This window comes from Crinia signifera, chromosome 2, assembly GCF_055691185.1.
Source record: "Crinia signifera chromosome 2, ASM5569118v1, whole genome shotgun sequence".
NCBI classification, from domain to species: Eukaryota; Metazoa; Chordata; class Amphibia; order Anura; family Myobatrachidae; genus Crinia; species Crinia signifera.
This window is the reverse complement of record NC_139218.1, coordinates 242,651,154-242,677,047: the sequence shown is the minus strand read 5'-3', so window position 1 is coordinate 242,677,047 and position 25,894 is coordinate 242,651,154. Positions and strand designations below refer to the sequence as shown.

Sequence of the window (25,894 nt, the reverse complement as noted above, 5' to 3'; positions counted from 1 at the left end):
ATGCCTACCCAGGCTGCTGCAGCATGTAACCGGCAGGAGAGCTGCCCCACACATCACAGCGCACAGCTCCCGCACCTGATGGATTAGCAGTCAGAGCAGGACTCATCCATCACCTGCCCACGGCTGTCGGCACTCAGCACCAGTAAGTTATCCCTCTCCCTCAGCATTGGTAACAGGTGAAAGCCGCTTCCCGGGCCAGTGCGGAGCTTCCCCCTTTGCTGCTCTGTGCCAGGAGCCTGAGGGAGATGCTGCCTCCGGGACAGGGCAGAATGCAGACCCTGCGCAGGAGTGCGGCCACACAGTGTCCAGGGTGGTGGAGGTTAAACCAATTTGCAGACTGGGTGGGGATTGCGTTATTGTTTGTTGTTGTTGTTGTTTTTTTGGTGGTTTTTTTTGTGTGTGTGTGGGGGGGCTCCAAGTGACTGCCCTGCCCCGGGCGCTGAAAAACCTAGTTTCGGCCCTGCTTTGAGCAAAAGTATAACTGATCACTAGCCACCACAACATGAGTAAGTTACTCTTCAATCAAAAGAAAATATCTTTGCTTACTAGAGATAGGTACACACCGTTTTTCTTTTTGGTTGTCCCAACAATCATGGTGATTCAATATCTGAATTATGGTATATATGAAGAAAATGATTAGGTACTTGTGTAGTTTCACGGCCATGTTTCCAGCGTAGGCTAAGCTACGTTGTCAGCATAGCCCAGCGTCTATCTAGTGTAGTTAGCATAGTGTCCCCGTCAGGCAGCGTAGTCACTGTACTGTCCCCGCGAGCTGCAGCTCTGTCCCCAGCATCCCTGGCAAGCCATAGTGAGCGCCTCTCACACAGTGCCGGTAACCGCCAGATCCCCAGCGCTGGCGGAAGCCGGCGCAGATGCGATCATGCAGGCGCCGGCGGAGAGGCGCTCAATCTGCCTGAGACGCACAAGCGTCTCATACGCTTGTGCGTCTCAGTAATTCTTGCGGCAGGGTGCGGCAACCCTGCTCGTGTCCGCTTCAGTGAGACAGGGTAAGGGGTTCGGTAGCGTGTGCGTCTCGTGCACAAAGGGTGGTGCGGGGTCAAGTGTGACTCATACACAATAAAGGACGCATTTGACAGTGCTCCATGTTACATACTGGCAAATGCCTCCTTTTCAAACCCCCACTACCCACGCCAGGCCGAAGCGTGATGAGCGCATGTGTTATGCGTCCTCCTAACTTGTTCATACACCCACTATCCATGTGGGCGTGGAGTTGAGTTTATAAAGTGTGGTGAGCACAGCAAGCCACCGAGCCCGAAGCGTGGCAAGCGCCCGCGAAAAATGAGCCAGAAGCATGGCGAGTGGATGCAGAATACACATCAAGTAATCCACGTCCCCTCGCTGGGCTCGCTGCACTCGCCATGCTTTGGGCTTGGTGGCTCACTGCGCTCGCCACACTTTATGAAATCTACTCCGCACCGATAGTGGGTGTATGAACAGGTCTGGTGGACGCGTAACGTGTCCCCTCGTGGGGCTTCGAGCTGGCGTGGATAGTATGGGAATTTAAAGAAAACATTCACACCTGGCATATTATCCATCTGAAACCGTAATGACAACATTATATTGGATTATATTGAACAATAAAGAAGAAAGAGAAGAAAACCAATGAACAATGTTCAATAATAGCCTATAACAAGTCCAAGAAACTCTAAAAACAGTCATTTTTCACTTTCTAGATTCCCTTCAAATGCAGCTGATGTTGATGCAGCTACATCAACATTTGTGTCGGCTGGTTTGTCAGCCGTTGGGACCAGAGTTAGTGCATGTAAAATGCGCAGGAAAGCGTTCTCTGCACCAAGGGTTTTGCGCCTAATAAACTCCTGCAGGTAGGAGTCAAGGTATTGACGCACAGTGTCCTTCTGTCTCTTGTTCCTCCACTTGCATGAGCCCTAGAGCCTTTCAATATTTTGGGTATGAACCCCAGTGTCTGGGTCCACGAAATTGTAGCGGTGGTTGACTCGTGCATGATGGTACCCTGCCTGCTCAAGTTGTTGTATGTTGTACGTGCACCAACAGTCTGAGTATATGGTGGTACCCGGTTCACTATGCGTCTTGATGGCAGACATCAGGGTGCTGGCATCACGGCTGGCCACTGGTGTTATGAAACATTCACCTGTCTCATGGGATATGCCACCAAAGAGCTATTGCTGAGGTAGGATGCGTCCAACATGATTTTTGCGATGGACAAATAGACTTTTGTCAACCTCAACAATATTGCTGGGTCCGCCAATCCAGCGTTGGGGCTGGGACATCAAATCAAGGGTGCAGGCCTCACGCATCAAATTGTTATACAAAATGGTGGTTTTGTTGGATAACGTTAGGTGTTGCTTACAAAACTTAATGCTTGTAAGCTCCTCCGCCCATGAAAATATGAACTGCAGAAGGGTAAAAAATGTCAGGTGACATCCACGAAACCATTGTGCGGCCTAGAGACTGACCTTCTTCCCACAGCTTCTTATGTGGCAGCGCCATATAAACTCCTTTACATTGAGCCTCATAGGATGCCCGTTGACACAGGTCTGTCTCTGGCAGCAAGTGATGGCGTTGTAAAAACTCCACTCACTCCTCCTCCGTCTGCGGCAGGTTAATGACACAAGGTAATAAGTGGTGACACAATGCTGACTGACTATGCTAACTGCGTAACGCTGACTGACCACGCTAACTACATGAGCTCCGACTACACTGGCTGCGGGAACACGATGCTGATTCTGACAGGGACGCTGAGTACGCTGGCAATTTTAATTGGTAATTTTCTGCCACACAACACTGATTTTACACATCGAAGGGTGACATACATAGTCATGGAAAAACGTGACGTTTGGTTAGAAAATGAGGCTGAGATTTTCTGCCTTGCAATATATCTTATATAGTGGGTTTGAGACCATGGTTTCTCCGGTTTTGTTGCCAAATGCGGATTGATCATACACACTGTACATTTAAACAGGCTGAGCACACAATTATTGGCAGATAAGCCCAATAATTGTATAGTACTGTTTGTGTAGCTTTATAGTTTACAGTTAAGTACTGCTGCTTTCTTTTTGTGAGTTCTGTTATAGTAAAAATCATACCTGGAGGGGAATTAAAAGTTGAGAGCCAATCAACAAAAGCATATAAAGCTAGGATTACCAGACATTTTGTCTGATGGCAGATTATCTGATCTGGTTGGTTAAGTATTTCTTGAACAGATAAGCAGTTATTGTAATGATGCCACTATTTATAAAACACTTTACATTCATTACAGAGTAATCTTTAGCTACTGTATTTAACTTACTATGCTTTTAAGTTCTCTCAATATGAGTCTTCAGCAGATAAATTATTAGTATTCTGTTTGCTTTTTTTAATCTAACCATGATTTAACATACAGCAACCTAATGTATAAGAATGGGAATAATTTAACAAAAGTAAATTTAACAAACTGTCACTTTAAGGTAACCTAAATGTCAAAAATACATTACTTTAAAGGCACCCAAAATAGGATGGTGTCTTTAAACTCAGACATTAATGGGCCCTACACACATGCCGATGTGTGTAGGGCGACCTAGCTATGCTAGGTCGAGCCGTTCTGCTCCTCTGTCACTCAGCATGCAGAGCTGACTGCCCACACACAGAGCGAGCTGTCAGCTCTGTGTGCCGAGCGAGCTGACAGCGCCAGTGTTCCCCGGTGAGAGAACACAGGAGATGCCGATATTGATGGACACTGCTCATCAATCTCGGACAGCGATGCGTGGGTACGCACATTGCTGTCGCTATAGCCCCCACACACACACTGATGTAGGGGCATTTTCTAAGCGACTTTACCAAACTAATCAAAGTCGCTTAGAAAATGCCTTAATATCGGCATGTGTGTAGGCCGTATTAGGTTGGTAATAAACAACAACCATTTTTTCACAATTTAAAATGAGCAATTGGAAACTCTTAACACTTTTGTTACCATTGCATTTTAATAAAAAAAAAAGATAATAATTAAAATTCACACACATATAGGGCGGGATGTATCAATACTCGCATTTCTGTAGTGAAGTGGAGTCCTTTTTTTCGTGGTGTTTTCGCTGGCTTTTTGCGGAGTTTTCCGCGTTATGCATGATTTTTTCCCTCTCTTCTTAGGTCTGCGGTAATGCGGACCTCCGTCGGAATCTTTTCGGGTTGTTTTTTTTTTGTGCGCATGCGCAGATGCGTCCTGCTGCTGGCTGGGTTTCCCCGGCTCGCAGCGCTCAGCTTTTTTTGACTTATCCCCTGAATTGCTGGCGAACTGCAGTTGTGACAGTTCAATTATTAAAGTATAATGTATTTCCAGTGATGTATTTACCTTATTGGGTTGTGCTGTGAGATGTATTTTACTTGTTGTATGGGAGGCAAGATTGGTTCTTTTTTGGAAGGTGTGAGGCACAGATCATCAGGGCTAGGCAAGAGGCAGTGTGCCTCACACCTCACTGCCTCTTGCCTAGCCCTGATGATCTGTGCCTCACACCTTCCAAAAAAGAACCAATCTTGCCTCCCATACAACAAGTAAAATACATCCCACAGCACAACCTGTTTTAATAAGGTAAATACAACACGGGAAATACATTATACTTTAATAATTGAACTGTCACAACTGCAGTTCGCCAGCAATACAAGGCGAATTATATGTAAGAGAAGCTGAGCGCTGCGAGTGTAAATACATCACACAGCGCTTCAGCTACAATACTCTGCAATGGGAGGATCTTTCACGCCGGAAACTCCGCGATACTTCAACCTGGCGGAGTTTTTTCAACAACCGGAAACTAAAACTTTAATCATACATCACGCGAACAAGTGCCGAAAACGGGATGTCAACGTAAGCGTTGATACATCCCGCCCATAACCTTGTTGGCGATCTGGGATCTGATCAGAACGCAAAAGAGTCAAATAACTGCAATTAGCCTACTTCATATTAACATTTTTTTTTTTTACCATTACCAGTCATATGGATCTTTATAGACCTTTACATCTGCTCTTATTAATCTTTAGACAGCCATACATTCTCTGACTTTCTTACAAGTCTAAAAATCAGATATTAATGTGCTTGGACAGCTGAAATGATTGCATTTCTGGAGCTGTATCCTCACATTTTAATATTTCATAAATGCATAAATTAGAGCTTGCAGCCTGGCGTTTTACAGAACAGCTGTTAATGGAACAGTCAGATGAGTATGTTTCTACAAACATGGTGACTTGGCATGCACTTGCACATATTTGTTAAAATGAAATTATCCTTTATGTTAATTATAATTCTTTCAACAACAATGTCACAGCAGTAGTTTGCAGTGCCTGGACAGTATCCCATGATACTGTTAGAATGAATACTTTAGTAAGTCCCATTCCATTTGTATCATTTCATTAATTCATTCATTAACAGCGGGAAATGAAAGCACAGTGTACTGCATTATTAGGAGCCTTTATAACTGTCTGCATGTATTTATGATCATGTTTTTCTAGTAGTCCTGTATTGCTAGAAGTTAATTATCGTTCAAACAGTTTCCTTTTGTATATGCTTGACATGGCCGTACATTTCTTGAACTATCCATCAATACTCTGGTCAAAATAAATAGAAATGGCCAGAATTATTCTCTGTAAAGCGCTGCGGAATATATATATGCGCTATATAAGAAACTGTTAATAAATTAAAAATAAATAAATAATTGTATCCACAGAGAGTCTAGAGCAGCCCATATGTTGGCTGGCAACATAAGATGTAGAAAGGAATCTTTGTTGGCATATCTGTGTCTGTCTCAGTCTTGAGTGATTAATCATTGGCCCTCCATTCAGATTATTGGCCAATGGTATCACAAGAATAACCGTCATGATCAAATTAAATTTTAAAGTGTTTGTAGCCAAATCTAACTCTCTCTATACATGTAACCTGTATAGAGAGAGTTAGATTTGGCTACGAATAGTTACACACTTTTAAATTTAATTTGATCATGACGGTTATTCTTGTGATACCAATTGGCCAATAATCTGAATCTGCCCCACCTGCAGTGCTCATGGTTTTTCCCATTTTGAGAACTAATTTGTACTGTGATCAGATCTGAATAAGGGCCATAGGGTGTTTCTATCCGGTACGGTTGGAAACTGTTACTGAATTGCAGTGTAAGGGGTTGTTAGAGCGGGGCTGGATCTCTCCACTGTCAAACAGATAAGCAATAAATGTGTTTTTCATCCTCTAATAGCAATTCTTCATAGCTGTGAGCAGAGCAAGATGATTAAATGAAAATTTGGATGAAACAAACCGTTTTTTTTTTCCGTCAGATCTTCAGACAGCTTGATTTATGCGGTCGAATTCAGGGTTGGCCACAAATGCTAGGAAACAAAGGTGGATTTCCACCTGTAATCAGAGATAGCCGCATTGCCCTCGTCCGTCCATATGTCAAAGTAGCCATGTTCATCACCTTTTGCTCTCATTTGCATCAGCCATGTTCTTGGGACAAGCAATCCATCTACATCAACTTTGAATAGCCTGATATTCTGTCTACGCACTCTCAACATGCCACAGAACACATAATCCACTTAGAAAAGCGAAGTTGCACCCACTAAGTCACAAGTGAGCTCTGTAGTTGCTCACATTTGTGAATAATTGGCTTCAGTGCATTCACAGTGCAAAACATTGCCCGATTCATCTGCAAAATGTAATATCATGTGACTCTGAAACAGTCTGTCATCTATAGTATATTGCACTAGGGTCTCCTTTGAGATGACTGGTTTATTTCTTTTTTTTTTTATATATATATCCTTACATTTTTATTAGAAATCATAACAAATACATAGTTAAACAAGTCATGGATTACAGTTACAAATTGCATACAATTATTAATCATGAATGTCTTGATAAGTGAATGGTTTGACGAAAGACTGCTCCGAGTGGCATCGTCCAAGAGACCCAATCACGAATATAGAGTAGATTATGGAAAGGAAGGGTAACTTTGGTTTATGTCTATTTTTTATAATGTGTCAATCTGTAACAAGAGCGTGTCTGTTTCCATATAACATCTGTAATATTCACAAGGGCTGTCAAGCTGCCGAACAAGAAATGTGTCTATTTGAGAAGCATAGGAATGGACTGGGATGGGATGGAAACTCTATGAGGGGGATGTTCAGTGGCCACTTATGCGTCCATAAACTGCACATAAAAATTGTGTACTACTTGCCAATTTTCTCCTTGCAAGATTTATCCAGCTGTGTACCAGTATCACAACTAGGTCATAAAAACAAAGTTTTTAACACCTGTTCTATTAGAAAAAATGCATTCACTGTTTGGTGTGATGCAAATTAAAATTATAATCTGTGAATGTTGCGGAACCAAATGTACTCAGTTATGTAAACCAATTCATAAATATAGCACCAACAAGCGTCGGGGGCAGATATTCAGTTAGCCAAACCAAAGTGAGCTGGTGATCATCCGTATTATCTGCTTGTGACTGCACCAGCTCTCTGGCACCTGTAGTTGGTTCAGCTACTAACATCTGCATACTCTGGGTCACCATGTTAGTCTGTGTCTAAGTACAGTACAGGTGTGTCTGGAAAGGCAGAATGGGACAACTAACAGACTTGTGATTACTCAGTCACAAGCAGGTACACATGTCAGACAAAATTATTTACATATATTATACTATATAGACTATATCCCCTTTTGGTTGTTTTTCCTGGTGCACTGTACTTTGAGTCTGTCATTATAGACTTTTGTATGCCATCGGTTTACTATATATAACGCAACTTGTTCCTCTATGGCAAAACGAAAGTTACAAAGATTTTAAATGACCTATATTTTGTAACAGTTTCCCTTGACATTCTGCTTAAATGAGTTTTTGTTCACATTAAAAAAAGAGTGCATTTTCTTCCCACTAGAGAGCCGGGCTCAGATTCCTTCACTGTTGGCAGCTGTAGTGACTCAGAAGAAGCTTCCATCTTGTAGATTTTAGGTTGGTCCCATATATTTATTTACTTTTCTTTGTTTTATATTTGTTTGTGTTTGATCCTATTTGTAGCTGCATTGAAAGCCTACATTTGTTCACACATTAACTTTCTTTTGAGAATAGTTTTTTTTTTCAGGGGGTGGGCGGAGACACAATTATATTCCTTCATCAACTTTAGTTCATAGCAGGGGTTAAAGTGGAGTGGAACGGATTTGCTCAACCTCTAATGTTAGGGGGGAACTAGTTCCACCTCCACAACAACTCTGCATAATAATTCCAACAGAAAGCCTGTCCCAGCAGCTTCCATTTTTGAAATATGTGATGTCATGCCACCACCGCCACTAAAAGGAGCAGGCTCTTTGCTAAAGACAAATTGAGAGGGGTCTGGAGTGACATAGTAGTGCCCCTTATTCACATTACATCTCCAGCAGATTCCTCAGCTCTCTATGTGGTGAAATTTTGTGTGGTGTCATTTCAATTGGGACCACACCCCCTTTCTTTTGTGACCCTCCTGCAGGGGGAGCCAAAGACCCTAGCACTACCCCATGCTACCCCTAAAGGGTGTGTGTGTGTGTGTGTGTGTGTGTGTCGGTAAGAGGCAAAGCAAATGTGTTCCACCACCTCTCCAGGACCACTTTAAGCCCTGGTACACAGTGCATCTTAGTTTACATTTTCAATTTAAATGATGTCATTAAAAGAAAGAGTTGATAAGTAAGTGCATGCAGATGGATACCTGTATGGCCAGTACAAGCTTTATCTTATTCAGTTAAATTAGGTATTTATTGTAAATAAAGTTAAATTATTAACATTACCCCTTTCAGTATAAATCTGCCCAATTTCAGGACTCGGCTTTTTCATTTATTTTGCACTTTTCCTATTTTGGAATTCCAAGTCCCAGTGAAATGTATTATTCACAAAACCCCACTCTTTCCCCAAAAGAGTGTAAACATTGGTATTAACCATTTTTATTTTTACAGGTACCCCTCCTAAATTATTTTAAATATTCTAGGCACATTAATTCCATTTGTTAAACATAGCGTATTTTACCACAATATTGCATTTAATCTTAGGGCTCTTTATATGTCACACTACGTCATCAAATCTTTAGCGCTCCTCCTCTAACCCTTTATGAACCGAAATTATAGGAGCTGCTTTAACAACAAAGCGCGGGACCATTAAACTTACTTTAGTATTATAATAATATTATTGTATCTGTTATAAATGGTTTTTTTTTTTTAACAGAGTTTCCCACAACTCTGATGTATAGTATGTTTTATATAGGCATCTGACATAAAGGATGGAGAGTGATTTGGTTACTTTGGAAATCAGCACTTATGCAAATAGTAAATGTTCTGGGCCTAAGCAATCCCACCATCATGAAGAGTGTTAATGGAACGGTGTATAAATAATGTATCACACATACACTAATACACTAATGCCTAATTACCCATTTCCATATGTGCTGTATAAGACGGACTGTATACAAGGAAATAAATGGCAAATAAATATAGTCGTCTAAGCAGTATTGCATCGTACACACACATGACCCATGTATGTATGTGTGTGTGTGTGTGTGTGTATGTATGTATGTATGTATGTATGTATGTGTATATATATATATACACACAGTATCCAAATTAGAGCTGACTCGCATGGTTTTACACGCAGAGCTGACTTGCAACTCACTTTTCTATGTACAAAACTGGCATATTTTCTATTGACGTCAATATGTATGTTGTGTATTTACATGAACAGACTCTTGATGAATTGCTCCTATGTAAAAATGCACAATGAACCCTCAATTAGTTTGGTTGTACATATGTAAAGGCTATGTAGCAACATATGCTTTTCAAACATGTGTGCTCATTCCTTGAGTATGGGTAGTGCAAATTCGCGCAACACATGTCTCACAAACAGGCAAACGCTTAAGTCTGCATCTGCCCTATATGTCTTATTATATATATTCTCATATTGGCAGGGGGTGAATGGGATGGAAAGCCAGCCCGGGAGATTTATGGGCACAGTCCTAATGGGGTTGGGGTTTGGTGAGGACGGCAAGATTCCTCCTCATAGGGCCTAATTGTAAGTTGGATGCAATTACAGCCTTCCTTGCGTCTTTCACTGCAGTTGCATGAGTGACTTGATGCTAATGCCGCTACAATGTATTTTAACTGGTGTACATCCGTGTGTCAGAATTAGCCAGGAATGAGACGCCTACATATGTGCTGTGTTTACTATACCTGTGGCTGGCAGCCACCTGCTGCTAGAGTACATGCAGAGGCTCTCTAGTTTAGCGTGGCTCCGCCTGTACAGTAAAAGTTACACCTAGATAAAAGTTGTTTTTCATATTGTGTGAATTCTGGTAGCACAACCTGTATAATGTAACTTGCTTGATGTAGTAAACGAAAATGCACAAAAAGGTTGAGTATGAAATATCCCCTGCTCTCCACTTACTGTGTCTCTCAGTAGATTATTTTCAGCTACTGGCCTGTTTGAACCTTTGGGCTCTTAATTTAATTGTGCAGGCACGACACTGCCAAGACGTCTGTGATAAATGTATAGCATTAAATAACCAACTACAGGGTTTTACTCCTTAATATCCTATCATTTTGAGAACTCCACAGACATAATGACTTTATTCTAAGGGAACCCTAAAATGACTATTAGCACTTCTGTTTGCTGAGAATTTCTGACAGGGAGAGTGGTTTATTTTAACTTCTGATCCGCCCATACATTCTGTCATACGAGGATTGGGAATTCCTGAAATAGAATAAAACTATTCCCGGCCTTACTACTTAGCGCTTATTTGCAATGAATGAGAATAGTGTCTTCCTCTGTCAGGATGAAAGGGTCAGAGTAGATTTCCTTCCTCTACCTTTGTGTGATTTCCACAAATTCTGCATATGAGACACCAGTATTTTGTGTGTGCCTATGGGTACAGCTAAACCCAAACAGCAAGAAAATACAATTTAGCAAACTATTTGGCGCTAAATAATTGCTGAACCATCTGACTTGCTCTCATTGACCATAATGACCCACAGCACCATAAATAAATAAAAAAGTAGATAAAATATTGCATAAAACATGCTGTATATAGAAAAAAGCACACAAAATGTAGGTATATAATGGATAAATAACATTGGTCACAGTGAGGATTTGGGTTACCTACCCCGGTGCAGCCATGAGTGATCTATAGGGGGCGGATCATGGCTTAAAGTGGTGCTTCATGGCGCAAAACCCTGTTTTCGGCACTCTCGGGGACCGTAGAATACAGGCTGCCTGTAGACTAGGGTTTGCAGTGCCTGCTGAAAGAGATTTTATTGGCTCAATAGTAATGTGTACATAATATACTGTGTATGTATCTGCAGATATGACTGCATCAGTGTTTTACCCGCAGAGCTGACTTGCAACTCACTTTGCTATGTGGAAAACAGACATATTTTCTATTGGTGTCAATACAGTATGTATGTTGTGTATTTACATGAACACAGACCCTTGATGAAGTTCTATGTAAAAATACACATACAACCAAACTAACTTGGGGTTCATTGTGCAGATATGTAAAGGCTATGTAGTATGTAGCATTAGGGGGCCAGGGGGGAAAAGATAAGCTGCTAGTGGCAGCATTTCTACAGTACTGCAAGGGCTGTAGGTAACCCCTTCATCCGAATCCTCACTGTGACCAATGTCATTTCTCCATTGATACACCTAAGTTTTGTGTGCTTTATTCTATATACTGTATGTACCGCATGTTTTATGCAATATTTTATCTACTCCTGTCACTGCACAGAGGCTGACATTTTGGTGTCACCCCTCAGTGGGTGACTCCTGTATGTCACTAGCATCCCACTTGTGATGCCATTGACGTAGTGTGACTGACAATTAGGGAGCATTATGGTAGGTACGGGAAGACGATGGCTAGCCTATTGCAGGCATGTTTTGACCTTTTTGGGCATGTTTAAGTCTGCTGCTGTTTCTGTGTAAGCAGTTGCTATGGCCCCAGTGGCTTACTATCAACAATAGTCTGAGCGACCATACCAATATAAGTTGTTAGTAAGGCGTGTACCAAGATATGTTTTTACATCATTTGATGTGATTTTCACATCACATAAAATTGTTTTGAGACGTGTCATTAATGTGTGGAAAGTCAATTGGTTCCTCTCTACTCCTGCCATTGATTTTGAATTCTGTTACATTTATTAAAGTTGTGCAGAATGCTTATACGTTTATGCTGTCTTAAGCCCTGTACACATGCATCGATTTTTATTTTTTCTGATTTTCGATTCCATTTTGCTTATAGAAGAAAAATGGAATCGAATTCTAAATGAAATCGAATGTTTTTTGTGTCACTTTCGATCTACATTCGATTTGATGCGCGCTCCCGTTTTCACTAAATCGAACTGAAAAATCTACTGTGCAGCCAAGAAAATATCAAATTCGATCTAGTAAATCAAATGTGTACAATATACCATGAATGTATATCGAATTCGCTATCTAATGCAAAAGTACAGATTTAATGCCAAATCGAATGGAAAGTTCTAATGCCAGATCTAATAGAAAATCAAATCTAACATCGAATCAAAAGCACTCGATGTGTGTTCACAGGGCTTAACACCATTAGATGACCGCCGCGTCCTTCCACTATCCATGCCACAGTTGAATTCAAGTCTTTATGCCAATAGTACTTAGGGGTCAATCCTATTTCCTGAAAAGAATATGTGAGTGTGAGTACAGCTGGCTACACACTGACAGATTTGTCTGTCCAATCTGTCAGGTTGGAAAAAAATCTGGTACTGTATGGGAGCATTGGACAATGAACTATTTGCTCCCAAATGCTGGAAAATGGACAAAACTATTTTTTTTTTAATGGATTTAACCCTCTCCGATATATTTTAATTTTACAAATTCTTTTCAAATTATACTGGTACAATTTGGTACGCAGATATTTCGACCGCATTATAACAAATAATACTGAAACCAAAGAATGTTAATGTACTTGTATTTGAAACCAATAAACTTAATTTGCACTAAAAATGGATTTAACCATTTAACATTGCTCTGAATGACCGGTGTCTGTTTTTCAGTGTTAAGGAGCAAATGTGCAATTGTCATATGCTCTCATACATTACCAGATTTATGTCCCCACCAGATATATTGGACAGATAAATCTTAAGGTGTGTACCCATATTAATGCAGATTAGGCACAGCATCGCAGCAGGAGGAGCTGGCAGTGATAGGGTGAGGCCTTGGAATGCAGCATGGCCCTCGCTTGCATCACAGATGAGACGTGGGAGTGTGCATGGTCAGCGATGTAGTGCATACACAATGGACAATATAAACCTTTTGTCACTCCGACCCGGGCAAATAGTTTATTATACCATTTAGTTTGTACCCAGCTTAAGTGCTGTGCTATTCTGCACTTCTGGCACCACCAACTCGCAGGGGCTGTGAGCAATAATATACGAGGTGGGCACTAAAAGGGCCCAATAAGAGTGTGAATTTGTGTTCCGTTGCCAGCTCTAACATAGCGCAGCAAAAGTACTTTACAGCCTTTGTGGGGAATACGATTAACCCCCTTTGAATTTTGACTGCACATGCTCCTAAACAAAGCATATGCACATCCCAGTTATCGACATTTGTAGAGTAAACTGGTTGGCAATGGGGAATTCTTCTGTAAATTAGGGCCGAGGAGGATGTGTTGGCAGAATTGCAGGTGGTGCAGGGTTGTGCATACAGAAAATACCTGTTTTCAGAAGCATCTGTGCACTGAGGATAGGTGTTGTGCAATTGCACACTGATTATGGTGAGGACTGTGACACCAAGCACGTGCAGAAGCAAGGACAGCTGAGCTGCATTGCACCAAATTGATCTATACAAAGAAAATTGCACCCAGTCCAATGGACATTCCCTTACATTAAGCTGAATCTATACATGCAGCACAATCTGACAGAATAGTACGCAACTGCATGTGCGGAGGGGTGACTTCACTGACCGATATCGGCAAGTGTGTATGCACAACCAATATAGTTAACTATATCGGTGGCTGCGGGAAACAGCTAGTGTGTGTACTCAGCAATAAGCTATGTATTTTAGCCTTTGTGAGCGATTATCGATCACTATGACAACGGACGATGCACGCTGGTTGTTACCGGCTCCATCGTCTGCATGTACAGCACCTGCCACTATCACCTGCCAGCAACAGCAAGTATGTATGCACTTACCGATGCTGGCACCCCCACAGCCGGTCCCCGCAGCCGATATTCGTTTTACAGTGTGCTCTCTCTATCTAATAGAATAGATATCCTGTACAAATACAATATAGAACAGCAGAGTGACAGGCTCTCTTCTAACAATTCCTAACTATATTGCACATTACCAAAATTAAGCTGACAGCACTTAGATACAAGGCGGAATAGCACGCACCAGACACTGAGATTCGTGACATTTCACGTCTTCTCTTCTTGCATTCTTTAGAAATGTTTGCCATTTGTCCTTTTATCTAGGATGAGTCAACTCCTGATGCCACCAGCTTCTGTGTCAGACTGATAAGGCAAAGTCATCTTGGCATATGGGACTAGGACACATTCACAAGCATATCAGCGGAAAATGAGGTTCTTCGTCCTGCTCTATGCTTCGTCTGACCTATAGACATTTGCGTTTTTTTTATTGGTTTTCCAAAATAGATACAGGCTACATATGTACAGGATTGGCTGCAATAACACATGCATGTGTTAGTCGGCAACAAACATGTCTATGTGGGAGGGGTCCCATAATGGTCCCCCGTGTTGCTCTTACCCACCATGTCAGCCACCTGCCAAGATGACTGGGTGGAGGGTTCTACTCAGGCTAATTTTCGTTCTGGGTTCTTAAAAAATAGGCAAAAATACCAGTATTGTACTTCCCATTGGTTGACACAGAACCATGCCAGTTACAAGTATGTGAATATGAATAGTATAGATACGTGTTCTCTTCCTACCTGATGGAACAAAACTGGCTAATAGGCAAAGTGGTTTTCAATTATAGAACGCAACGGAATATGGTGTTCTATATAAGAAACTGATCAGAATAATCCTATCTAGAAGGAGGCAATGGAGAAGAGGGACACAAAAAAAGGCCTTCTGCATCCTTTGTGCTTAATGCTTTTACATAGACTGTAGGGGTCTGTATGCAGCAGCAGGCCGACTTCTCTGAGCAGCGGGACCACCTAGCCCAATATTTTATCTTGTGTTAGAAGTGGGTTCCTCCTCCGCTGCAGTAACCTTGTCGGTTTGTAAGCTGCACTGGAGCTGTACCAAATTAATTTTCACTATATGGCTCAGCATAATACGATTGGTGTTTATAAATCATAATAGACCAGCCTTAAAGTACAACAGCAGCACTTTTATAGAAGACTAGGCTTAGGTATATTATTGTGGCTCCAGAAAAACAGAGTTTATTTACAGAGATGATCCGCTATGTGCTCTCATGTCCCATGGAACATCCTTGCTGAGACTTAGCTGATATCCTGCATTTTATGCCCATGGGGACATTTTCTCTCACCTGGGTGCTTTTCGTTGCCTGTGTTCTAGAGCAATCACTAGTGTCCCCTACTGTGTCGGCCTCATTACTTTTCATAATTCTGGCAAAGCACAATTGCAGAAATGTGTTTGAATTCACTTTGATCAGCTCATTGCATGTGAATCAACCTGATCACATGCTGAGGTTTACAGAGATTCTCCTGCTTTTGTTAACGAGTTTTTGTGTCTGTGTATCTAAAGGATGGACTGATCTTTATTTTATTGCTATGTTCATGGCAGTCTGTAACAATCCTTCTCTATTAAGTAACATTGGCTCCGTACAAAAGGAGAAATCTATTTTATGTACTTTACGCAATAGTAATGTAATCCTTTTAATCAAAGTTAAAATGTATGCTAATTGCAAATCTAAAGATAAATTTAAAAATAAAAACAATTGGTTTTGAGCATGATAATAGGTAGACATAGGACCTCCTTTATATAGCGCACTCAGGGAGGTCATTCACACTGTATGTAAATGCAGCAGTAGGCTTCTATCACTGCTACTTCCATTATAAGCTGCGCTAGTGATCTGGGCAGTCTCGGATAAAAGCACCCACCATTGGGCAGTTTGTGGCATCCATGGTGCCTCAGAAGCCATCCATCGCAGAGTCCAGAAAAAAAATCTGTCCTATGATCCAGATCCCTGGCCTTTATACAAACTGAGGGCTAGTTGCACTAAGCTTCAAAAGTGATTAAATGAATAATGATAAACCACCAGCCAATCGGCTCCTGTCTGACATTTTTCAAACATAGTCTGTGACACGGCCGGTAGGAGCTGATTGGCTGGCTGTTTATCAGTCTCCATTTTACCACTTTTGAAGCTTATTGCATCTGGCCCTGAGGGCGGGATGTATTAACATTAATTGCTGCCCCTCATCAAACCCCCGCCACTATGCTAGCGCATATGTACTAACACATGCTGATAGCATTGCAGTGCGGTGAAGGAGGCCCCCGCGATACCCGTGATGTGGTGAGCGTGGGTCTCCGTCACCTACTGGGCTCTGTGGCAGTACCCGGTGTCTCCTCCTCTCCCCTGCAGCCAGCTGTGACATGCTGCTAGGGGAGGAGCAGCACGGAGGCTTCCAAAGGTTATCACCACCCACCCAGGTGACGAAACCCTGCCCTGCGGTGACATGGCGGCCGGGGATTAGTACATTTAAAAAATGTCATAAAGGCCCCCGACCTTACAACTATTAAAGGACAAACTGCTCCATGTTTTCACAATGGAGTGGTTGGAGTGCTTATTGGAGAGGGAGAGACGCTCAGAAAAATTCTTCAGTGTATGGGAGAGTTATATTGCTTTATTGTCTCTATCATTGAGAATGAAGATACATAATTCACTGAAGAATACCCAATGGTATTCACTATGGGAACGGTCTGGTGAACCACCGGTGAATATGGTTGATTAGTTATATTCATTGTCATTCCCTAAGGGACAAAACATACCTATCTTAAGTTCTCCTTCCTTATCTGTAAAGAATGTTCTGGACTCAAATGGATGGTAAAACGTATTGACATCACAATTCATATATGTTGAATACTGCTTATTACCCAAATGTACATTTTTATATGTCTCTGTACAATGGTGTTTAATAAAATGTAATAAAAAAAAAAAAAAAAATGCCGTAAAACAGGGGTTTTACAGCATTTACGTCTTAGTACATCCCACCCTGAGTCTGTTACAACCCCTATCTGCCCCCAAAAGGGCATAAAAAGGTCAATCAAAACAAGTTCTGCGCATGTGTGAAGTACCAAAAATTGGTCTCAAGTGCAACAACGTCTGAATGACCCCTCTGAAAAACCACAGTATGTACAGAGTGCTCATCGCAGCCTACATACTCTTTCCAACATTTGGTAGAAGACTATTCTTATGGAGAGCAGTATTGAGCCAGGAATATGCATTCTTGGGAGCCACAGGCCTCACCACATCTGTGACCACATCAAGTCTTTAGGATAGCAATGCAGGAAACAGGGAAAAGACTGTTCCATTCACCTAAAACAGCTCTCAGTCTAAAAATGTTTGATGTGGGGGCTGGAAATAACAAAGCATTGGGAAAGGAAAGAGGCGACGTGACACTTACTAAAAAAATGTGAACAGCGACATGCATCATTCTTCATGTCGGGGAAGAATGGTCTTCCTCAGGACGTGGACTGTGGCACCCCTTGTAATGAGAACATTATTGCTAATGCCAGTTGTAGACCATGCTACCCAAATTCTTGTAATCATTGTCACACCATTTTGTGCATTTCATACAGTAATTGTTCGCATGATATACTTTATTCTTCAGCGATTCATGCTGTGGTTCCTTACCGCAGAGGTATGTTATATCGATAACCTTATTTAATTTTTTATTTGAATTCTTGTATTGTTTACAGGTCAGTGCCAAGAGTGGAGGACAATAGCTCGTGGGCATAAAAGAATGGGACTTCACAGCCAATACAACAGATTGTACTTTAGGACCTGCCATGAAAGTCCAGGATCTGCTCCAACATGGTGAAGACGCCCTAGCTATGAAGCTCAAGCTGAAAGTGGATGTATTTCTGAAGGCTATAATGTTTACACTATGCAAAGTGACTGCAGATCTGAGACATGGCTGCCCCTGCCAGCCAGAACAAGAATCACCTGCAGGTTGGAAAGGTGAAGTCACTGCTTCCGTTCCAAGGCGCCACCACGCCAGTACATCGCACTGTGAGCAATGAGGCCAATGAAGAACCTCCCTCCACACACACCCACAATCATCCGCTACCTTGCAGAATTGTCAAAGGACTCATGCAATGTTGAAGTGTAATTATCTATTGAAGGATTTTTTTTTTATTTTAGAAGACAAAATTATTATATATGTATAATAGTGTATATACTTTTTTTTAAATTGTATATAAAGATATATATAAATATATAATGTATATATTTTACACACATATACTTTATTTAAATTTGGGGCATCATACTAGCCTGTGTTTCTACAGATAACGGATATTTATTATGACCTTTATAGCCCCACAGCTTTCATATCAAGTCACTGAATTTACTGCCAACAAAATGTCCGTCATTAACCTTGTAAATCCATGGCGTGATTTTACCATACCTCCCAGACATCCCTATGTGGGCCGGTAATGTCCTGTCCTGCCCGCTGTCCAGTTTAAACGTTTGCCATCACTGCCAGGAATGTTGGGAGGGTTGTAATGAAGGCGGGAAAAGCAGCAGGCTAATAATTGCCCCTAACTGGGGAAGATGTGTCCACAGCCATTTTGTGATGCAATCATGCTCCCATTTTGGAGGGGGCATGGCTGTGCTCTCTAATGTAGAATGTTGGGAGGTATGGGTTTTTCATAAAAGATGGAAAATCATCAGTATTAGGGTTTGTTACTAGTCTTTAATAGGTTTACTTCATAACCTGTGCATATTGCATAAATGTGCTGCAGCCAATCAGAAATTGGCAAGTGTCATTAAAATATCCATTTAATATGGAGGCCATTTACAAATCAAAACGGTAATACTATACCAAACAGATCACATAGGTTCATCAACCTTACTAGGTTCACTCACCAAAGAGTAATGTTTTGCTGCAGCTGCTCAGGTGCAGTACACCAGCATATGTTGGCCAGGGTTACCGTGCGCACATACTGCAGAAATGAACAAGACCATTCATTTACACTTTCCTGTTTACCCCAATGTGCTGCTTGTAGGACTCCGATGCAGGGGCCCTTTATTCAAGTGTTATTTGTTTCTTACTGTAAATACTCTGGTTTATCTGCACAGAAGAATGTCTTTGATTTTTATTATGTACCTAGACTGTACAAACATAAAGATACATTTATAAATGCTGCTTTCTCATAAAAATGCTCTATTTTATTTTTTCTTATGCGCTATATTTACAGATTGTGTTCCATGTGTTATAAACCGATATGTCTCCTGAAATAATGGCCTCATAGATTACTGTGACTTCTCAGAGAGGAGTAGTCGCAGCCAATCCCATGAGCCACCCAGGACCTTCCTTGGTAGCACAATTCCATGAGGTATAACATGCCATATATCACATGCAATCCCGGTCCTTGCACGCAGGTCCAATCTCAGATCTCAATCCGCACGGGACCATGCATTTCATCAGATCTAATGTCAAACACTTGCAGTTTGCCCACTTTTCACCCATTTCTCATCCCGATCCGTCAGAATCTGGTGAAAAGTGGCCAAATCGCAACAGTGTATGGCCAGTGTAAGTGATGAAATGTTGTTGGAATAGGACAATAACATAATGACACGACCTATTTGGCAGTGGCAGGCTCCCACATATACACAGTACAGACGCTTACTATCCCTTTAAACTGGGACACTCATGAATTACACAGGTTCTGTGGCTGGCTGACATCAAGCCTGAACTTCACCTTGTGGTATTCAGCCATAGAAGTCACCCAGCCACAGAACCTGTATAATTCATGAGTGTCCCAATTTAAAGGGATTGCATGGATAATGAAGGGTACACACCAGAACGATTTGGCCTCAATTCCCCAAATTTCAATACAATCTCGACCGATTGTATGAGAATTGTGCATGTTTTAGATCCAATTCTGATCCGATGTGCATTCCTGCTGGTCGTTTTGCAGATCCTACCTGCTGCATGTAGGATTTGAAAACGACCCCTTCAATTGGGTACAGATCGAAATCTGATCGGATGCAGATCGTTCTGGTGTGTACCCAGCGTAAGCCTACAAATACAGTATGAGTATCAGATATTTAAGTTATTTGATTATATTGATTTGCAACATTTGTGTGTACCTGCACCTTATTTCAGATCTCCATTTATTACCAATACTTATATCAGCAGGATATTAAGTTTAGCATCATAGCGATACTTTAAAAAATACTGGCATTATTTAACATTACTTAACCATATGGTGAGGTCCCCTGGTGTCATTCTGGTTGGTGGTGTTCCCTGCCCCACTCTTGGGGCCCTTATTGCCTTATAAGAGTCCCCAGTAGTCAGGCAGTTATCCTCGCTAGTGACCTTCTCAGAGTCACAAGTAAACTAATACTTCATGTTTGTGCTTCTGCCATTACTGCTGTAAGCTACCAAAAATAAAACACTACCTAATTGAATAATGCTGAACACAACATTTGGAGACACTGATACTGTAAAAATTGATACCGTAATAACAGACCTTTCATGGGAAAATATTTAATTTCCTACAGATATTCAAAATTTATAAATCCTTAAAGGTCTAACCAATCAATAGTGTAAATATGGGTCGAGTAATCCATTAGAGCCCCATTGCTGGTCACAACTTATCATTCTGCACAGTCTACTGGTGCAGACGTGTCACACTTGGTAGTATATATGCCTAGACATACTACTTGTGTGTCCCAAGCATGCAGAATAAGTGCAATAATATGACCAGTACATGACGGTATATCACATTGTGGCCTGTTGCAGGAATACAAGGACTGGATATATGAAAGGCTATGTTAATAACATGTTGCAAATACGGTAACACCAATCTGTATTAACTAATTAATGATTTGCTGTACAAATTGGTACTTGTGTATTATCACGGCTCCCACGATTTCCATCTTATGGGATCTTATACAATTTAAAATTGTATACCATTGTATATGGCATACAATGGCATACGATGAGACCGCACTTAAAAACCGGTATTTTGCAGATTTTTAACCGTTTTAAAACGGTAATCTGTGCGGTCTGAAAGGTGCAGGACCACTTAACCGTTTTACAAAAGCCGATTTTGTAAAACGGTTAAAATGGAGGGTCCTACCCGTTTCAGACCCGGTATTTTGGCATCAAAATCGGGTCTGAAACGGTATTTAGGACCCAGCCAATGAGCTGGGTCCTAAATTCAGCGCAGTGAATATTTAATGAGCGCTCATTAAATATTCATAGCACTGGACACCCCCGCGCCCCCGCACACGCAGGTTAACTTCCCCGACCCCCCCGCAATGTGTTTAAGAAACACACACTCACCCCCCTCCGTGCAGCCGGTACCTTCCGTTGCAGATCCTGGCATTACTGTATGGACGGAGGCACTTATGAAAAAAAGTGTCTTTCTTAAAATGGCTGCCGCATAGGAAAACCTGTTTTTAATAAACTGTCTTTCGTATGGGGGCAGCCATTTTCCGAAAGTCACTTTTCTTATAAGAAAAGTGACTTTCGGAAAATGGCTGCCCCCATACGAAAGACAGTTTTTTTTAAACTGGTTTTCCTATGCGGCAGCCATTTTCCGAAAGACACTTTTTTTCATAAGTGCATCGGTTTTCACAGTACTGCCGGGATCTGCAACGGGAGGTACCGGCTGCACGGAGTGGGGGGAGGGGGGGTTCTTAAACACATTGGGGGGGGGGGGGGTGATGTTAACCCTAGGGGCGGGGATGTTAACACGCGGGGGGGGAGGGGAGGTGATGTTAACTTTAGGGGGGGGCGATGTTAGCCCTGGGGGTGATGCGCTCGCCACACTATATATAATCAACTCCACGCCGACATGGATAGTGGGGGTATGAAAAGGTGAGAGGACGCGTACCGCCGCCGCTCGCCACGCTTCGGGTTGGCGTTGATAGTGGGGGTGGCGTGGGGGTGCATTTAACCATTGTAAGCACCCATTAGGGTGCTTATACAATTAAAAATCTTATAGGGGGGCCAATTGACCTTGAAAGCACCCATTAGTGTGGTTATACAATTTAAAATCTCATCTCATCGTATGCCATATACAAGGTATACAATTTTAAATTGTATAAGATCGGGTCCCATCGCAGCACATCTCATCTCATTGCATACCATCTTAAGCCTTATGGTATGCAATGAGATGGGATGAGATGGGAGCCGTGATAGTACACAAGTACCTACAAATTTACTTATGTGACATGGGTATATTTAACTACATCTTTCCGGGTGTGTTCTATTTCAGCATGACTCCTTGCACCTGTCAGACAATGCTCTGCTCCCATGGGCTACACAGGAGGGCATAGAATGCATTTTTGTAATCCTCCTACATGCACAAGAATGATTGAGAGATCCTGAATTAGTTCAGAATTTCTACTGTATGAACATACAGGGTGACATTCTATGGGTTCCGATTTTTAGGCATGTCTAAAATTCGCACCAAATCGCACTTTTTAAAATCGCATTTTTTGGCCGTTTTTTGCATATTTAATGAGATGCGAATTTCTGAGAAAAAAGTGCGATTAGGTGCGATAATGTTCGAATTTTAGGCATGAAAATGTGCGAATTTTAGGCATGAAAATGTGCGAATTTAAGGAAATGTGCGATTTTTTTTGTTCTTAAATGAAAAAAAAATAGCGTGGGGTCCCCCCTCCTGAGCATAACCAGCACCGGGCTCATTGAGCCGGGGCTGGTTCCAAAAATACGGGGGACAAAAAGCATAGGGGTCCCCCGTATTTCTGAAACCAGCCCCGGACTCTTGGACCGGTCCTGGTTCCAAAAATACGGGGCACAAAAAAACTGGGGGTCCCCCGTATTTTGAAACCAGCACCGGGCTCCAACAGCCCTCGGTGTCATGCCACAGCCGGGGGACACTTTTTATATAAGGTCCCCCGGCCGAAACATGAGTACCGTGGCTGGTCAGCCTTGGACGGGGTACCTGGAGGAGTGGGGACCCCCCCATAAAGGGGTCCCCCCACCCCAGGCTTCACCCGTCCAGGGCTGAAGCCCGGGGCTGTCACCGGCGTCCGTGGCCAGTGGACGCCGGCCTGATATGGTTAAATCTTACATACGTAACATTGCTTGATACAGGAGAACTACAAGTGTCAGCAGACCTCCCCCGCATGCTGGGACTTGGAGAACCACAAGTCCCAGCATGCGGGGCATTAATGGGCCCGCTGGGACTTGTAGTCCACCTGTAAAAAGAATGTTAAACGAAAACACACACAAAGAGAAGTAAAACTTTATTACATACACATACACACACCTCACTTTTACAACAATATACTCACCAATCCAGGTCCAGCGCTGTCCTCTTCACAGCCGGCTCCCCCCGCACTGACAGCGGGGAGAACCGGCTCTCTCCGATGCCGCTAACAGCCTCTGTAGCGCTGTCCCAGCTATTTTTTTTTTGTCAAAAAACACTTTTCCACATTTTTTAACACAGGGCCATGCACAGATCTCTATGATCTGTGCAAGGTTCTGGCCAAATCGCATATCAGAACCTGGTCTGATTTTTTTTGAGATTTTTTAGACACATTTTTCAAATTTGCATCTCATTAAATATGCGAATTGTATACTTTTCAATGTGAAAACATCTGGATGCGAGTTCTGGCGAAAACTAAAAATCGCACTTTTAAAAAGTGCGATTTCGCTGCAAAACTGCACTTTTTGCCGATTTCCGCATCTCATTAAATATGCGAATTAGGGAAAAAGTGCAAAAACGGACGTTTTTGCGATAAAATTTGCCAAAGTCAGATTATCTCATCCCATAGAATGTCACCCACAAGATCTGAAACTTAATTTAGGAACGGGAAGACCTAAATGTGCTTTCCACCGTTAGACACGTTTAATTGAGTTACACATATACACAGTCCTATGTATTGCCAGTCTTTCAGGTTACCATCTGTGATTGTTTTATAATATTATAAATGCCTCTACATAACAAATTAGCAACCATGTTTATAGGCTGTTAGTAAATGGGACCCGCACAAAGTTAATTTATTGATATTTACAGAAATTATACCTAGTGTATATGCAATTATTGTGCTGCAAAGAAAACGCAAAGCGTTCGATCAGGAGCGGAGCACCTGTATTGTCCAGAACACACATTGGATGGCCTGTCACCATCTTCCAGCCTCTGGCTTGCAGAAAGCTATGGCTGCTGTGTGATGCATGTCCCTGCAGTTGGGGATTGTTGTATTTACAATTGTCTCACAATGAGCCGACATTATTCTAGAACAGTGGATCCTGTGTGCTCCCGACAGCGCATGGTTTCCAGATCTTACATAATTCATATGGGGGTAAATGAGTAATACACTTATTGTAAGATTACTGGTAGCCATGCCCTGATGTGGATACTGGAGCTTAGGGTTGACACCCATTGATTCACAAATGTTAGTTTTGGGGGGATGCTGTCATTTGGTCTACAACATGATGGTCGACAGTCATTAGGTCGACATGGTTCTAGGTCGAAAGGTCATTAGTTAGACAGTCAAAAGGTCGACATGGGGTTTTTCACTGTTTTTTGAGCCGACATGTGCCAACAGGTGGTATTTCATGCCCTACATCCAATAGGGTGTGGTGGGAGAATAAAGTAGTGTGCCCGACCCATTGCGAGCGGATGCGGTGCACTTTAAACTGTGTCCATATTGACTGTGTTGACATTCAGGTAAAAAACCTGTGAAAACCCCCATGTCGACCTTTTGACTGTCGACCTAATGACTGTCGACCATCATGCTTTAGAAGTTTAGACCAAATGATCCTAACCCAGTTGTGGGTGAAAGTAAAAAATGAAATGAATATAGAGCAATAATACTTCTGTCCTGCTTGTGCTGGATAATATGGTAATAATGCCGTTTTGGCAGTCAGCACTTGGAACAGGAACACTTTACTGATTTACATGAATCCACAATGTGGTAAGACTTTAGTAGGCTCTTCATGTAAAGCAGGGTTTCCCTTTCCTGCCTGTCTGAACAGATTTCCCTAGTAATCTGCAATGTGTGTAAATAGTCACCGCATTCTAAAGAAAAAAATATTAGGTACTTGTTTCCTAGCACGGCCACAACGATCATGATCGTGGGCATCGTGAGGAAAAATCGGGGGCATCGCGGCCATCGCAAGCACTAAAAAAAAATCGGGTGCGATGGTCGCGACGCGATGCCCGCGATTTCCCCATAGGGACCAATGTTAAATGCCTCAATTTAGCCGCGATGCCCCCGATTTCCCATAGGAAACAATGTTTAATGTCCTCCGACCTTTTTCATACCCCCACTATCCACGTCGGCGTGGAGTTGAGAATAGAATAGTGTGGCGAGCCCCGCGAGGGGACGCGGATACCTGTGAAGCCCGCGAAGGGACGCGTTTACCTGTGAAGGTATCCGCGTCCCCTCGCGGGGCTCGCCACGCTTCGGGCTCACCACACTATTCTATTCTCAACTCCACGCCGACGTGGATAGTGGGGGTATGAAAAGGTCGGAGGACGCGTACCGCCGCCCCTCGCGGGCTCGCTGCGCTCGCCACGCTTCGGGTTCGCGTTGATCGTGGGGTGGCGTAAAGTACTTTTGGGGGGACATTTCACTGTTCTGGGGTGTTTTGGGGGCTTTCTGGCCCATTTACCATTGTTCCCTATGATGATTTGGTGAAATTGAGGTATTTAACATTGTTCCCTATGAGAAATCGGGGGCATCGCGGGTACATTGAGCCATTTAACATTGTTTCCTAT

At 42.3% G+C, this 25,894-nt stretch overlaps 1 protein-coding gene across 2 annotated transcripts in view; it reads left to right on the top strand.

Moving 5' to 3' along the window:
- SPNS2 (SPNS lysolipid transporter 2, sphingosine-1-phosphate) overlaps positions 1–19,747 on the top strand; it is a 115,531-nt gene extending 95,784 nt beyond the window's left edge. The window contains exons 12-13 of one of the 2 annotated variants that reach the window (XM_083174130.1): positions 7,882–7,955; positions 17,882–19,747. In XM_083174130.1, coding sequence (XP_083030256.1) covers positions 7,882–7,948 — 67 coding nt within the window. In that variant the 3' untranslated portion in view covers positions 7,949–7,955; positions 17,882–19,747. The remainder of the gene's footprint in view (positions 1–7,881; positions 7,956–17,881) is intronic. The other variant, XM_083174131.1, reaches the window with a different exon arrangement.
- The last annotated feature ends 6,147 nt before the right edge of the window (positions 19,748–25,894 follow it).